Source organism: Panonychus citri, unplaced genomic scaffold, assembly GCF_014898815.1.
Source record: "Panonychus citri isolate SS breed McGregor unplaced genomic scaffold, ASM1489881v1 Contig00138, whole genome shotgun sequence".
NCBI classification, from domain to species: Eukaryota; Metazoa; Arthropoda; class Arachnida; order Trombidiformes; family Tetranychidae; genus Panonychus; species Panonychus citri.
In genome coordinates this window covers 2,310,654-2,323,239 of record NW_026515543.1, presented here as the reverse complement: position 1 = coordinate 2,323,239, position 12,586 = coordinate 2,310,654, and the positions used below count along the sequence as shown (strand labels likewise).

Below are 12,586 nucleotides of genomic sequence, written 5' to 3'. Positions count from 1 at the left end.
TGGAGAGAAAGAGACAGCACAGAAAAACTATTGGCTATTAAACAGTGGCTAATGTTATTTTTTGATGAAATTTTAATGTTTTCTTTCCGAAAACTATTGTTTTCTTACTAGGTGGGACTTTTAACTGTAATGGCTTTGGTTTATCGCTTTACACCTATACTGGTTTATATCATTGCGGATTTTGTCATAAAAGAGTGAAAATTACGCATTTAAATGAATGTTCTCAACAACTTTTGTGTCCAAGGTGTAGTTATCCTAAACATGACAATGGATGTTTACCCGGAACTAGGAAATGCTCGAATTGTGGTGGTAAACATCAACCTGATACTCTTAAGTGTTCGAAGCTCGTGGTTGAGGTGGTGCACGGAATTGGATCTTATAATTACGATAATAAGAAGATTTTGTTGGATGTCGTATACAGAGCTCGATCATTCAATCGAAGTTAAATGTTCAAAACTGGTTTATTTGGTGGTTCAATTTTGTGTATCTTAACTTTTGATATAAATTTTCATCATGCAGATAAATCATTAAGTGTCGAATATTTATTATATTTCAAAGAGGATCATAAATTTCAAATTTTGATGTATGTTTGTTAGAATAAGGAGTGATGATATGTTCTATCATGTTTCATAACTCAGCGAAGTAATTTGATTAAAGATGTGGATCCAAATTATGTTTTTTCTTTTTATTGTGTTTCTTTTTTGGTTTTTTCATAATTTGTTTAAAATACATGAAAGACCAGGAAGATATGACTTGGAACTTGGAATCACATTGAACAATTTGACAATTAAGTTAAGTAAACCAGATTAATCAATATGTAAGAAAAATTTGTTATTATCTTTCTAACATCAAGAACTATGAATATATACATTAAGTTCAGTGTTACTTGGAGGCCCGTAAGGCAATGAACTAACCGCTCAGTTTGTCGCGAGATGGAGCCAATGTCAGTCAATGCAGAACACAAATCTACAGTGGTCATCAAACTTATCGCAAGATCAGTGTGTTAATTAGACAAGGGACTTGATGTTAACCCTTTACTCATCTCTAATTAGCACACCAACTGTGAGAGATTTACCTAAATAACTACGAAACACTAGGTGGCGGCTTTCAAAAAAAAATTGCGATAAGTGTGACCACTGTATTAGTGGCTCCATCTCGCGACACCAAAGGAATGTTACCTCATAGTTTTTCCATCTCTCTCTTGGTTTTTACTCTTTGGGAATATTGGGATGGTTATCATAATGATAATATCATTTAAGAGGTTACGAAGTGATGTTTAATGGTTATACTGGTCGTAAAGTAAATGCTCAAATTTTCTTAGGACCAACTTATTATCAGCGTCTTAAACACATGGTAGACGATAAGATTCATTCCCGAGCTCGAGGTCCTGTTCAAATTTTAGTACGACAACCGATGGAAGGTCGTGCAAGAGATGGAGGTTTACGTTTCGGTGAAATGGAACGTGATTGTCAAATCGCTCATGGAGCAGCTCAATTTTTGAGAGAACGTCTTTTCGAGGTTTCCGATCCATATCGAGTTCACGTATGCAACTTATGTGGCCTAATCTGTATCGCTAATCTCCGTAACAATACATTCGAATGTAAAAATTGTCGCAACAAAACTCAAATCTCTCAAGTCAGACTACCTTATGCTTGTAAACTTTTATTTCAAGAATTAATGTCAATGCAAATCGCTCCTCGTATCGTTGTTTAAATCGTCACCACCACCACAACAACAACAACAACATTCAAACTCGAAAAAGCAAAAAAAAAACAAATGTAATTTTTTCCTTTCCCAATTTAACACCAAAATGTTTCATCATTTTCATCAGAAAATAATAAACACAATTATTCATAATAAGAAAACTCAATTAATCATCGATTGTTACGATTGATTACCAATCCCAAAAGAGTATTTGAAACTCTATTCATTTGAATTGTGAACTCATGAAGAAGAAGAAGAAGAAGAAGAAACAAAATAGAAAGAGAAAAAAAGAAAGAGAAGATAAAGAAAAGAGACTAAACCGAGTGAGCTGTTTCTTTTTCTTCCCGAATCTCTCATAATGTAGAAAAGAGAGTAGAAAGAAAGATAAAAATGTCATCTATTTTTTTCTCTTTCTCTTATTTACCTCAAAGTCTTTTTATAATATTCTTCTTCTTGTAATTGTGAATCTCATCTTTACCTTAATTATCCTGGAAATTGATTAACATGATCATCAATCTCCAATACGATTAAAAGTCAACCAATTAACTGAATCAACAAAACAATAAACAAAAATATCTCCTCATATTTATAACCCTGAACAAGAAACAACAACAAACCAGTAACAAGCAAAACACAAATGGATGACCTTTTTTTATCTTCATCACTTTAATTCATCATCTTCACCTTTTCCTCTCTATCACAATCAATTAAACATCGATCAACACTTTAAAAATGGTTAGTTAATTAACGTGTTTTTTATTTCTCCCCAAATTCTGTTTTCATGTTTATGTTGATGTTAAACTAAATGGTGATATTAATACAAGAGTAGATTCCCAAAAGCTGGAACCTTGATTAACCTGCCGGGATTTCAATTAATTGTAATAGTAAAGATTAATTTGTGAATTTCTTGCTAAATATAAGTTATTATATTTGTGATTACCTGTTATTCAAATTGTGTTGGTTATTGTACTGTAAATCTAACGGTAACACGATCATGTTGATGATTATGATGTTCACAAGATCATTAAATTGACATGAAGCAAAATACAATCAACACAATTTGATGGAGGAAAACAATCCGAGAGAGAAAGGAAATCCAATCAAACCGATTCTATAATCTGTTAAATCACCTTAAATTGTTATTATGGTTTTAAGCCGATAATGTGTCTACATGATTAGTGTATGAAGATTAATTGTTGATATAGAAAAAGGAATACAATTTTCTTTTTCTACCAAAATTAACAACATCAATTGTTTTCTTCTTCTCTCCATTTGGTGTATGTGTTAACCTGATTGTCTCTTCTTGTGGATTTTAGCCAAATTATGATGAATCTAAATTGAGAATCTGTTGGTGTTGATTCACTTTTTTTTATCACAATTCTATTCTTTCATCATCTTCATCATCATTTAGATGAAAAAATGTTAATTTAAACCTCAAACTGTTGTGTTACCGTTTTCATGATTCTACTATGTGATGTTACCATTGAGATTATTGTTTCCTCTCTCTCTCTCTAAGTTATTCATGATTTTCATGGTGTTTTATTGGAACAATTTATTCATTTCAATTTGATTATCATATAATTATAGAGTGAGAATCATCTTCTCTTTTTTCTTATTGTTGATAATAAGATGATGATTATGATGGTGAGAGTTTATTACTAAAATTGGGCCATCAAATTGTTTGAAAGAAAATGGAAATATAAGAATATCTTTTATTTTCTTTTTCTTTTCCGACCCTAAGGGTCACAATAACAATGCGAAAACAAACTTACAAACATCATCATCAAGCAACACTGATGATGAAGAAAAAGATACACGACTCATCATCATCTTCATCATCTTCATCTTCTTCTACCTACCTGAGTGTAATAATAATTTAATTAATTGTGTCCAGCTTTTACTTGCATGTTTATAGTAACATGATGAGATTTATTTGTATATGGAACCATTAAAATATCATCAACATTTGGATTTGTTGATGATAAAGGAGAGAGAGAGAGAGAAATGGTGAAGATCATCATCATCATCATGCTTAAGCCTGAAGAAGAAGAAGATAGAGAAAAGAGAGCGATGTCCTTATCCTTCTAAAGAGAATATTTTTTGTTCTCTCTCTCTCTTTTCTTCTGTTCTTTTCTCTTGAAAAGACATAAACTCATCTGTCTGATTATATTTGTATTCTCATTGTTGTTGTTTCCAAATTCACAATACAGATTAGTCTCAACATCATTAGTGTTCTTAAAGATCTTCAATAATTAACCTTTAATCTTGTTTCTCATTTTGATTTCCTGTTATAATCTTCATACTCTCTCTCTCTCTCTCTCTCCTTCTCTTCCTCTTGATCTTTTATTACTGTTTATTAACATCAACATATGATCACTAATCTATTATCACCACAATCTTATCAACGTAACATTATAACTGTTATTTAATTGTTGTTGATTCTGTTTAATTTGTTTCTCTAATCAATTTTTTTCTCTTCTCTATTTGTATATTTCAGCTTTTGGATGTTGTTACCATGCTATTTACCGGTCATTAAGATCTTCAGGTAACCTGTTTGTTGTATTTTCTGTATTATGTGTTCATCTCTTAATCATCTTCCTTTTTTTATTCATCACTTTTTGTTTTCTTCTTTTTCTCTATTCTATTCTCAGTTTGAATTCTCAACGTGAAATTAATTAACTGATTATTCTTTTTCTTTTTCTTTCTCTCTTTTAGAGTTAATCATTTTCTTCTCCCAATTTTCTAAGTGAAAGTGGATAATAAACATTCATCTGAAAAGAGACACTCACACACTCTTTTCTCCAACCAACTCACTCATCCTTTTTTTTTCCTGTTCTTTGGTGGATACACACCAACAACTCGATCAAAGACTTTGGTCTTTTTTAGGCGGTCTTTGGATTCTATAAGAGAGAAAACAACAACAACAATTTACAGAGGAACTTGTTAAATACTAAAGGAAAAGAAAGAGAAAAAACCGGTAAAAGAAACATTGAGAAGAGAAGAAGAAAAAAATAACCAAAAGTAAAGAAAAGAAAAAAGCTAAATGGTGTTGATGGAAAACTATGATAACGTTAAAGTGAAGGGAACATTACAACCACCATGGAACCAGATAAAATATGATGAGTTGATAAAGATTAAGGAATAATCATCATGTGGTGAATATCATGGAAAATCTGAAAGGATAAAAAAAGAATAAGAAATTAACAAAATCCAGTGAAAAGCTTTCCAAAGACATTGGAGGTTGATGTTTATTTTATTTTCTTGGTTCATTTTATAAACTCTCGTATCTATGGAGCTCATTTAATCTGTGTGGTATTCATATATATATATAAATGTATTTATATTTATATGTGTAGGAATGTTGTCCTTGGTAATGGTAACCGTACAATTGGATTGTGCGTTGATTTGATTCTGTGAATATAAACAAATTGTGTTAAAACAAAGACAAACCACCAGATTTATCAATCTACCCAACAACTTCACCAACTCACACACTCTCTCTCTGTGTATATTTTATCATCGTCATCAACAACAACAACATCTTTCTGTGTGTCTATTTGTGTCAATATAAATTACCAATCCAGTGCACTTCTCTAAATTTCTACATCGTTCTCAATTGTATTTAACCATAAAATTAGATCAATTGACATTTCAATCAAGTGATAATCAGTGATTTTCACCAATATTTTCTCATCTCTTTTTTAGCTTCGTCATCATCTTAAGACTTGAAATCTTATTTATCCCATTTCACTTTTTCCTTCCTGTAAAGTGGCTAAAATCAGTGGATAATTAATACATTGCCTTTTCTCATCTCGCCTTTTAATTAATCTCATCAATTGCTTATTCTTAGCAACAATTGCTGGTATTTATCTCGTCATCATCATCATCATCACCTTCAAATACTAACCTGTTCAAATAGAGTGAGTGAGAGATAGAGAGAGAGAGAGAGAAAGCTCCCCTGTACAACCATGAAAACTTTGATTGAAGCTGATAGAGAGACTGAAGATTCCTCATTGGAACATTCAACAAGTTCAAATAATCAGTTGACACCAATTTCTAAAAGTGAATCAACTTCCGTTTCTAATAATAATCGAGCGAAAAGAATTGAGTTATTAAGTATTGAGAGAAAAGGTAAACGTCTCAAATTTATGATCAATGGGAATCGATTTTTCCGTGGGATTCGTTATTGTCTGTGTACCGAAAGGATTCGTTGTTTTGATGTTCTATTAGAAGATTTAAATAGATTAATTAAAGACGTTAATCTACCTAAAGGAGTTCAATATATTTACTCTTATTCAATGGATGATAAATTATCTCGAAACAAATTGGAATCACTGGACGAGTTTAAAGATAATCATATTTATATTTGTTCATCTAATGATAACTTTATTGATTTGGATTATGGTTCAATCAGTCAAGGTTTTGATTGTCCTGCTGGTGGAGGAATTGGAGGATTTAACCAATTATCTAAATCAACTTCTTGTACGGCTGCTGATCAACGAATCAAAACAATGGCTTCATCACCATTTAATCCTCATAATCAACAATCATCAGGGTCGCCAACAAATGAATTTATCCGACCCAAATTGGTTAATATAATTATTAATGGTCCTAAACCTCGAGAAGTGATTAAATTGTTACTCAACAAACGATCAGTTCACTCCTACGATCAACTACTCACCGATATTCAAGCCAAAAGTAAAACCTTGTTTACCCCAATAAGACGCGTTTATCACTTAAATGGTAAAAAGGTAACCAAATTGAAAGATTTTTTCAGCAATCAAGACATATTTATTGTATCGGCAAGTGATAAACGTAACAATCAAGATTTTGATATTCACCCGGAAGAGTGTAACAACATTCACTTTGGACGTTTTCTCCTAGGTAAAGGTAACGTCTCCCTATCAACAACAGCATCAACATCATCATCAACAATACCATCAACAATAGTAACATTGGCAACCAACAACAACAGGCGATACAATAATATTAACGATCCGACGATAACGTCAACATCATCAACTTCATCACCAATAAAATCAATCTCACGACAATCAAATACAATTATTTCATCACCATCAACATCTATCAACAACAAAACTGTATCAACATCGCAAGAAATTGATTCATCATCATCACTTTCATCCAGTTCAAGTTCATCAGTTTGGCTGGAAAATGTTAATCTAAGAGATTTAAGTCTAGAAAATGATGTATTTACACCTGATATTTATGATCCAGTTTCATCAACAACAACATCAACAATGACCAATACCAACAACAACAATTATTCAAATCAACAATTTTCCTACCAACGAAAATATCTAAACAACAATTCAACATTAATACCAATGAGTTCCTCTCGAGTGTCTCTAAATGAATACAACAATCAACGTGATTATCCAGTTCGACGAAATACCTCAACCAATACAACAACCTCATCATCTAATCGTAATAGTATTGGTGGAATTAGTTCAAATAATATTAATTATCTAGGTGAAAATAACATCTCATATGGTCAATCACAAAATTCATCGAAACATAAAACATCATCATCATCATCAACTTCAACCTCCAAAGATAAAATTAAACAATCACCAAACCGCAAACACACAAACAACCACAACAACAACCACAACAACAACAACACCTTACGAGCCAGTGATGGTAATATTGTCTATCAGGATCCATTGAAATCAACTAACAGGACTAATCAAAAGCATCATCATCATCATCACCATCATCACAAATCAAATCATCACAACAACAACAACAATAATTGTGATAATATAAATAATGATAAAAACACCAAGAGGAAAACATCAACACCTTCAATTAAATTCAGTAGAATACCAATTCTTCAAGGATTAACTCAACTTCCCAGACGAATTAATTCAACAATTAACTGTGCTAAACTTGTCTCAAGTAATAATAATAATCACCATAATAACAATAACAACAATAATAATAATAAGATTACGTCAAGTAACAATTATCTTGATTGTTCACCAAGTAGTAATCATTATTCATCCACGTTGAGTTTATTATTTCCTCGTGAAATTAATCGTAAATACTCAGTGGGTAATATAATTGGCGATGGTAATTTCGCCGTTGTCCACGAATGTACCAATCGATGTAATAACGTTAAATATGCAATGAAAATAATTAACAAGAGTAAATGTCGAGGGTCCGAAGTGTCCAAATCGGAAGTGGCAATTTTAAGGAAAATTAATCATCCATTTATCATACAATTGATTGAAGATTATGATTTTCCCAATGAAATGTATCTAGTCATGGAATTGGTAGCCGGTGGTGATTTATATGATGCAATTACCTCTAAAAATATGTAAGTATCAGTTAAATAATTGAACAATTAACTGATTGAAGGTTTGGTTAATCACTTTGCTAATTTAATTGTATCACCTTTCATCAATTAAGGAGATTGATGATTAATATTCACCCAATCACTTTAACTTGAGCTTGTTTTTGTTTTGTTTTGTTTTGTTGATCGAGTTGTTCAAGTTACTTTTTTGGTTAATTGTTCAGATGAACAATTAACTAACAATTTGTATTATCACTTGAAAATGATCAATCTTTATAATTGTTTGATTTATTATCTTAATTGATGATAACAAGGTTTCATTTGATTCACCTTCACTTTTTTTGTTTCTCATTGATTTATATGACCTTTAATTGTTACTGTTTCATTAATGTTTTTACCGTTTATTGTTTAATTTAATTAACAGTTTAATCATCTACACAATTGATTTTATCATCAATGGTAACAAATCAAACAATTACTATCCTGACAATTTAAATTAATTTGATACTTTGTATCATGGTTATAAATTAATCATTGTTAATTGAGGAAATCTAATACTTGATAGTTAATTGTTATGATCTTTACCTTTTTTTTCACTCTAATTTACTCAATTAATCAATTAATCTGTTCTAATTTATTTTTTCTTAATCAATTTACCTTTCTAATGATTATCATCATCTTCATTTCATCACAATAATTAACTTGATAAACTTTTTTTTCTTGTTAATTGTTGACAATCAAAACAAGAAATATAAAAAAAACTTAACAATTTAGAGTCTTAACCATGAAACTTAATTCAGGTAACTGGTCAGTAATTTAATGAAACGTAATTTACGTAACTAAATCAATCATAATTAACTTTAGTTATTAGTTGATATTTAAAAATGATTATAATCGTTACCATTTAACAGTATTTATAATTTTAATTCATCTTCATCTTGATTATCCTCATCATTGATTAACATCTTCAACCAATCAAAATGTCAACAAATTAAGGCTTCTGAATTGACCCAATTTATTTTCCCTTCTCAATCATAATCATCCTAATTAACTTGATTATCATGATTTCAATTTTTTTAATTGTTTATCTATTGATAATGACAACCATGATGATGTCCATGAAAAAACAAAATACTTGAAATTTGACTTAATTTACAATCATTGAATCATCAAACAGAAACTTGATCATCAATGGTTTGCTTAATTATCACAATAATCATAATAATCATCATGATTAAGCGTAGGAGCGTAACCTCCTAATTTAGCTTAACCATTTTAATCAACCTTAAACTATTAATATTGATTATCAACGTTTCTCTATCCTAACAATTAACTTCATATTCATACCAATACAATCAAGAAAAAAAGTATTACTTTTATAATATCAACAATAACCATCATCATTATCATCATGATGATCAAGGTTATTAATTTATTATCATTTCCTCTAATCATTAACAATAACCATTTAATTAGATTTCATAGTTTGAAAATGATTAACTCATTGTTTCTAATAATAATCAAGTTTCTTTCTTTCATCTAATACTAATCATCCAATGACAATTTAATCATTCTCGCAATTGTTGATTTCTCCATCACCTTGATTGATTATTTTAAATTGTCATTAAATTAAATTCTTAAATGATCAATTTTCAATCAATCATTAACCTCGACTCTTTCAGGCCTCTTACATTACGAAGAGAAACAAAAAAAAGTCAATTACTTTTCGATTTTGACAATTAAACAACAATTTCCTTACGATTAGTTGTGTTTTTCTTGAATCGAACCTGAAAAATAAGGAAAACCCGTTGAAGAGTTTTTAATCTCCCTAATGAATATTGATAATATCACGATTCTAATGATTATCTTTAATTGTTGATCAAATTACAGGTACAGTGAAAAGGAGGCCCGAGGGATGGTGACCAATCTACTCCAAGCTCTCGCTTACCTGCACTCAATGAATATCTGTCATCGTGACATTAAGCCTGAAAACTTACTTGTCTCATCCAAGAAAGATGGTAAAATGTTCATTAAATTAGCGGACTTTGGACTTGCCGTTAAAATCCTTCCAGGTCAAAAGTTATACGAGGTCTGTGGTACACCGATTTATGTGGCACCCGAAATTTTAGCTGAAACAGGTTACGATTTCAAGGTGGACGTTTGGGCGGTCGGTGTTATCGCTTATATTTTACTCTGTGGTTATCCACCGTTTGTTAGTAAAAACAATGATAACGATGAACTTTTTGACCTCATCTTGAAAGGTTCATTTGAATTTCTGCATCAATATTGGTCAACTGTGTCCAGTGAGGCTAAAAATTTCATTTCTAAATTACTGATTGTCAATCAACATGCTCGTCTCACCTCATTGGAAGCTCTGAGAGACTCATGGATCTCTGAAGACATTAACCCTTACTGGTGATCATCATAAATCCACGACTTTGAAGATCAAAGAAAGACAATTAATCCATAAAGTGGACAAGAGAAACTAAATTATCAAATTGTCAAGTCAATCATCTTTAATTACACACACAAGATGAATAAATCTTATCCATCCATCCGTTAATTGTTCAACCAAAATGAGAATGCAATTTAACTGAAGATTTATTCAGAATCAACATGAAACTGGATATCATTAAATGTCATGTGAATTATGATCAATGGCAGTTGATCATTGGAATAACCTTATTCACGATTACCCTAAATCATAATAATCGATCCGAAAAATACAAAACCGAGACGAAGAAAAAGTAAATGTCTGGAAATCAAAAGAAAGAGACACGAAAAACAAAGCCAACTATTCAATTGAAACTTTAATTGTTACCTAATTGTCACCAAGTTGTCGAACCATGACCACAATAGTGACCATTCAGTTTTCTGTTGATCAAAATTCAAATGGAGTCACAAATTCATTCATTTAGATACAATGTTATTAATCCATAAACTTCAATCCATAATCTTGATTATTCTTGATTAACAATAAGATGATTTACAATTATCTTAATTGTTTCTCGATTACATTGTGATCAATTGTTATCACCATCATCTTCCAATATTAACATTGTTTTCTCATGGAACAAAACAAAAGCTAGTCTCCCTTATCATCCAAACTCATCATTGTATTGACTTAAATGTAACCCTTTCACTCCCACCTTCACCTTTATCATTTCCTCTTCCTGTTCCATCATCATCATCATCATCGACTTGCCTTAAATAATAATACAGAAGGAAAAGGAAAAAAAAATAAAGAAAAAGAATGCGGAAGAAAAACAACCAAACTCTAACCAGAATGAATTCTGGTGAACTGAACAAAAGAGTAACAATTAATAACAATTGTTGACAAACTAATCCAGTTGATTGGAGATGGAACAATCAATTGATTGTCTTTGTCGAAAAAAAATTCTCGAAACTGGATTAAAATTCAATGAAAGGAAAGGAAAAAGATAAACCCATAATTAAGGACAAAGAGAAATGCTCAATTCTGTTTTTGATTTAACACAATTTGATAATAATAAGAAAAATAGTTAACTAATCAACTAATTGACAATTTAATTACAATTATAAACTAAAACGATATATATTTACATATGTAATATATAATATTTTTAAACTCTTCATCTTGTAAAACAATCAAAAGGATAAAATCTCAGCAAATTGTAACCTTGATGATTGATTTCTCTCATTTAATTGTTTCTCTGCCAAAATTTTCTCATTGTTAATCACCAACAATTAATTCAACATTTTAAAAATGATTTACAATTGTCTGAATCAAAAAAAAAACTGGAGCAAAAACAAATCAACGAAACTAATTAACAACCAACTCGTTGAACATTTTCTTATGTTCATCTCTGTGAGTTAATTAAGGTTAACAATTAAGTCGACAATTTGATTCAATCAAGTAAATCACATTTTTACACAATGGGAAAAACAAATTATAATCCTTGCCCTTTAATTGATCAATTTAATGATTAGTAAACAAATTAAATCTAATTAGTCCTCTGAAAGTTTAATCATTTTCTTTGCGACTAATTTAATATTGTACTTGATTTATAAATACAACAATTAAAAGCTAACAATTTAAATGAACCTGTTTAAATTATAATTAACGCGATAATCAATTGATTTTGTTTTGTAATCAGTTAATTGTTCATTCTGTTTGTATTATTTAGATGAACGGCTAATCAATGAAATTGAGATTCGAGTCTAATTGTAATATAATAATAATCAGAGTGTTAATTATTACAGTTAATTTGATTGTACATTTGTATTATTTATACATTTATATATATGTTTTAATCATCATTTATATTTATAATTAGTTGATTGTTGATTTAATTTCTTTTGATAATTAAGGTTAAACTGCTTCTTTCATGGGTTCGCTCCTAAAGTTGATTGTTACAATTAACAGACACAATTATACACAATTTAGTTTCATCTTTTTGTTAACAAAATATTAATTAACAATCTGTTAATCTATTACAATGAGAGTAGCAATTTAGTTCACAATTACAATCAGATAAATAGATTTAAATTAGTCATCAAATTGTCACCTTAACCATTTTTTTT

General features: G+C 30.1%; 2 protein-coding genes across 3 annotated transcripts; both read left to right on the top strand.

Annotated features, from left to right (window-relative positions):
* Positions 1–1,272: 1,272 nt before the first annotated feature.
* Positions 1,273–1,713, top strand: LOC128393588 (DNA-directed RNA polymerase II subunit RPB2-like). Its single transcript, XM_053353777.1, has one exon. It carries the CDS (start codon positions 1,273–1,275, stop codon positions 1,711–1,713), a length of 441 nt encoding a protein of 146 aa, XP_053209752.1.
* Positions 1,714–2,080: 367 nt separating this feature from the next.
* LOC128393302 (serine/threonine-protein kinase DCLK1-like) lies at positions 2,081–12,102 on the top strand. 2 transcript variants are annotated; one of them, XM_053353448.1, is made up of 4 exons: positions 2,081–2,439; positions 4,202–4,249; positions 4,420–8,047; positions 9,914–12,102. In XM_053353448.1, the coding sequence occupies exons 3-4, from the start codon at positions 5,673–5,675 to the stop codon at positions 10,440–10,442; spliced, it is 2,904 nt and encodes a 967-aa protein (XP_053209423.1). In that variant the 5' UTR covers positions 2,081–2,439; positions 4,202–4,249; positions 4,420–5,672; the 3' UTR covers positions 10,443–12,102. The 2 variants fall into 2 exon arrangements, with proteins under 2 accessions (XP_053209423.1, XP_053209424.1); XM_053353449.1 differs by lacking the exon at positions 2,081–2,439 and adding an exon at positions 2,689–3,292.
* The last annotated feature ends 484 nt before the right edge of the window (positions 12,103–12,586 follow it).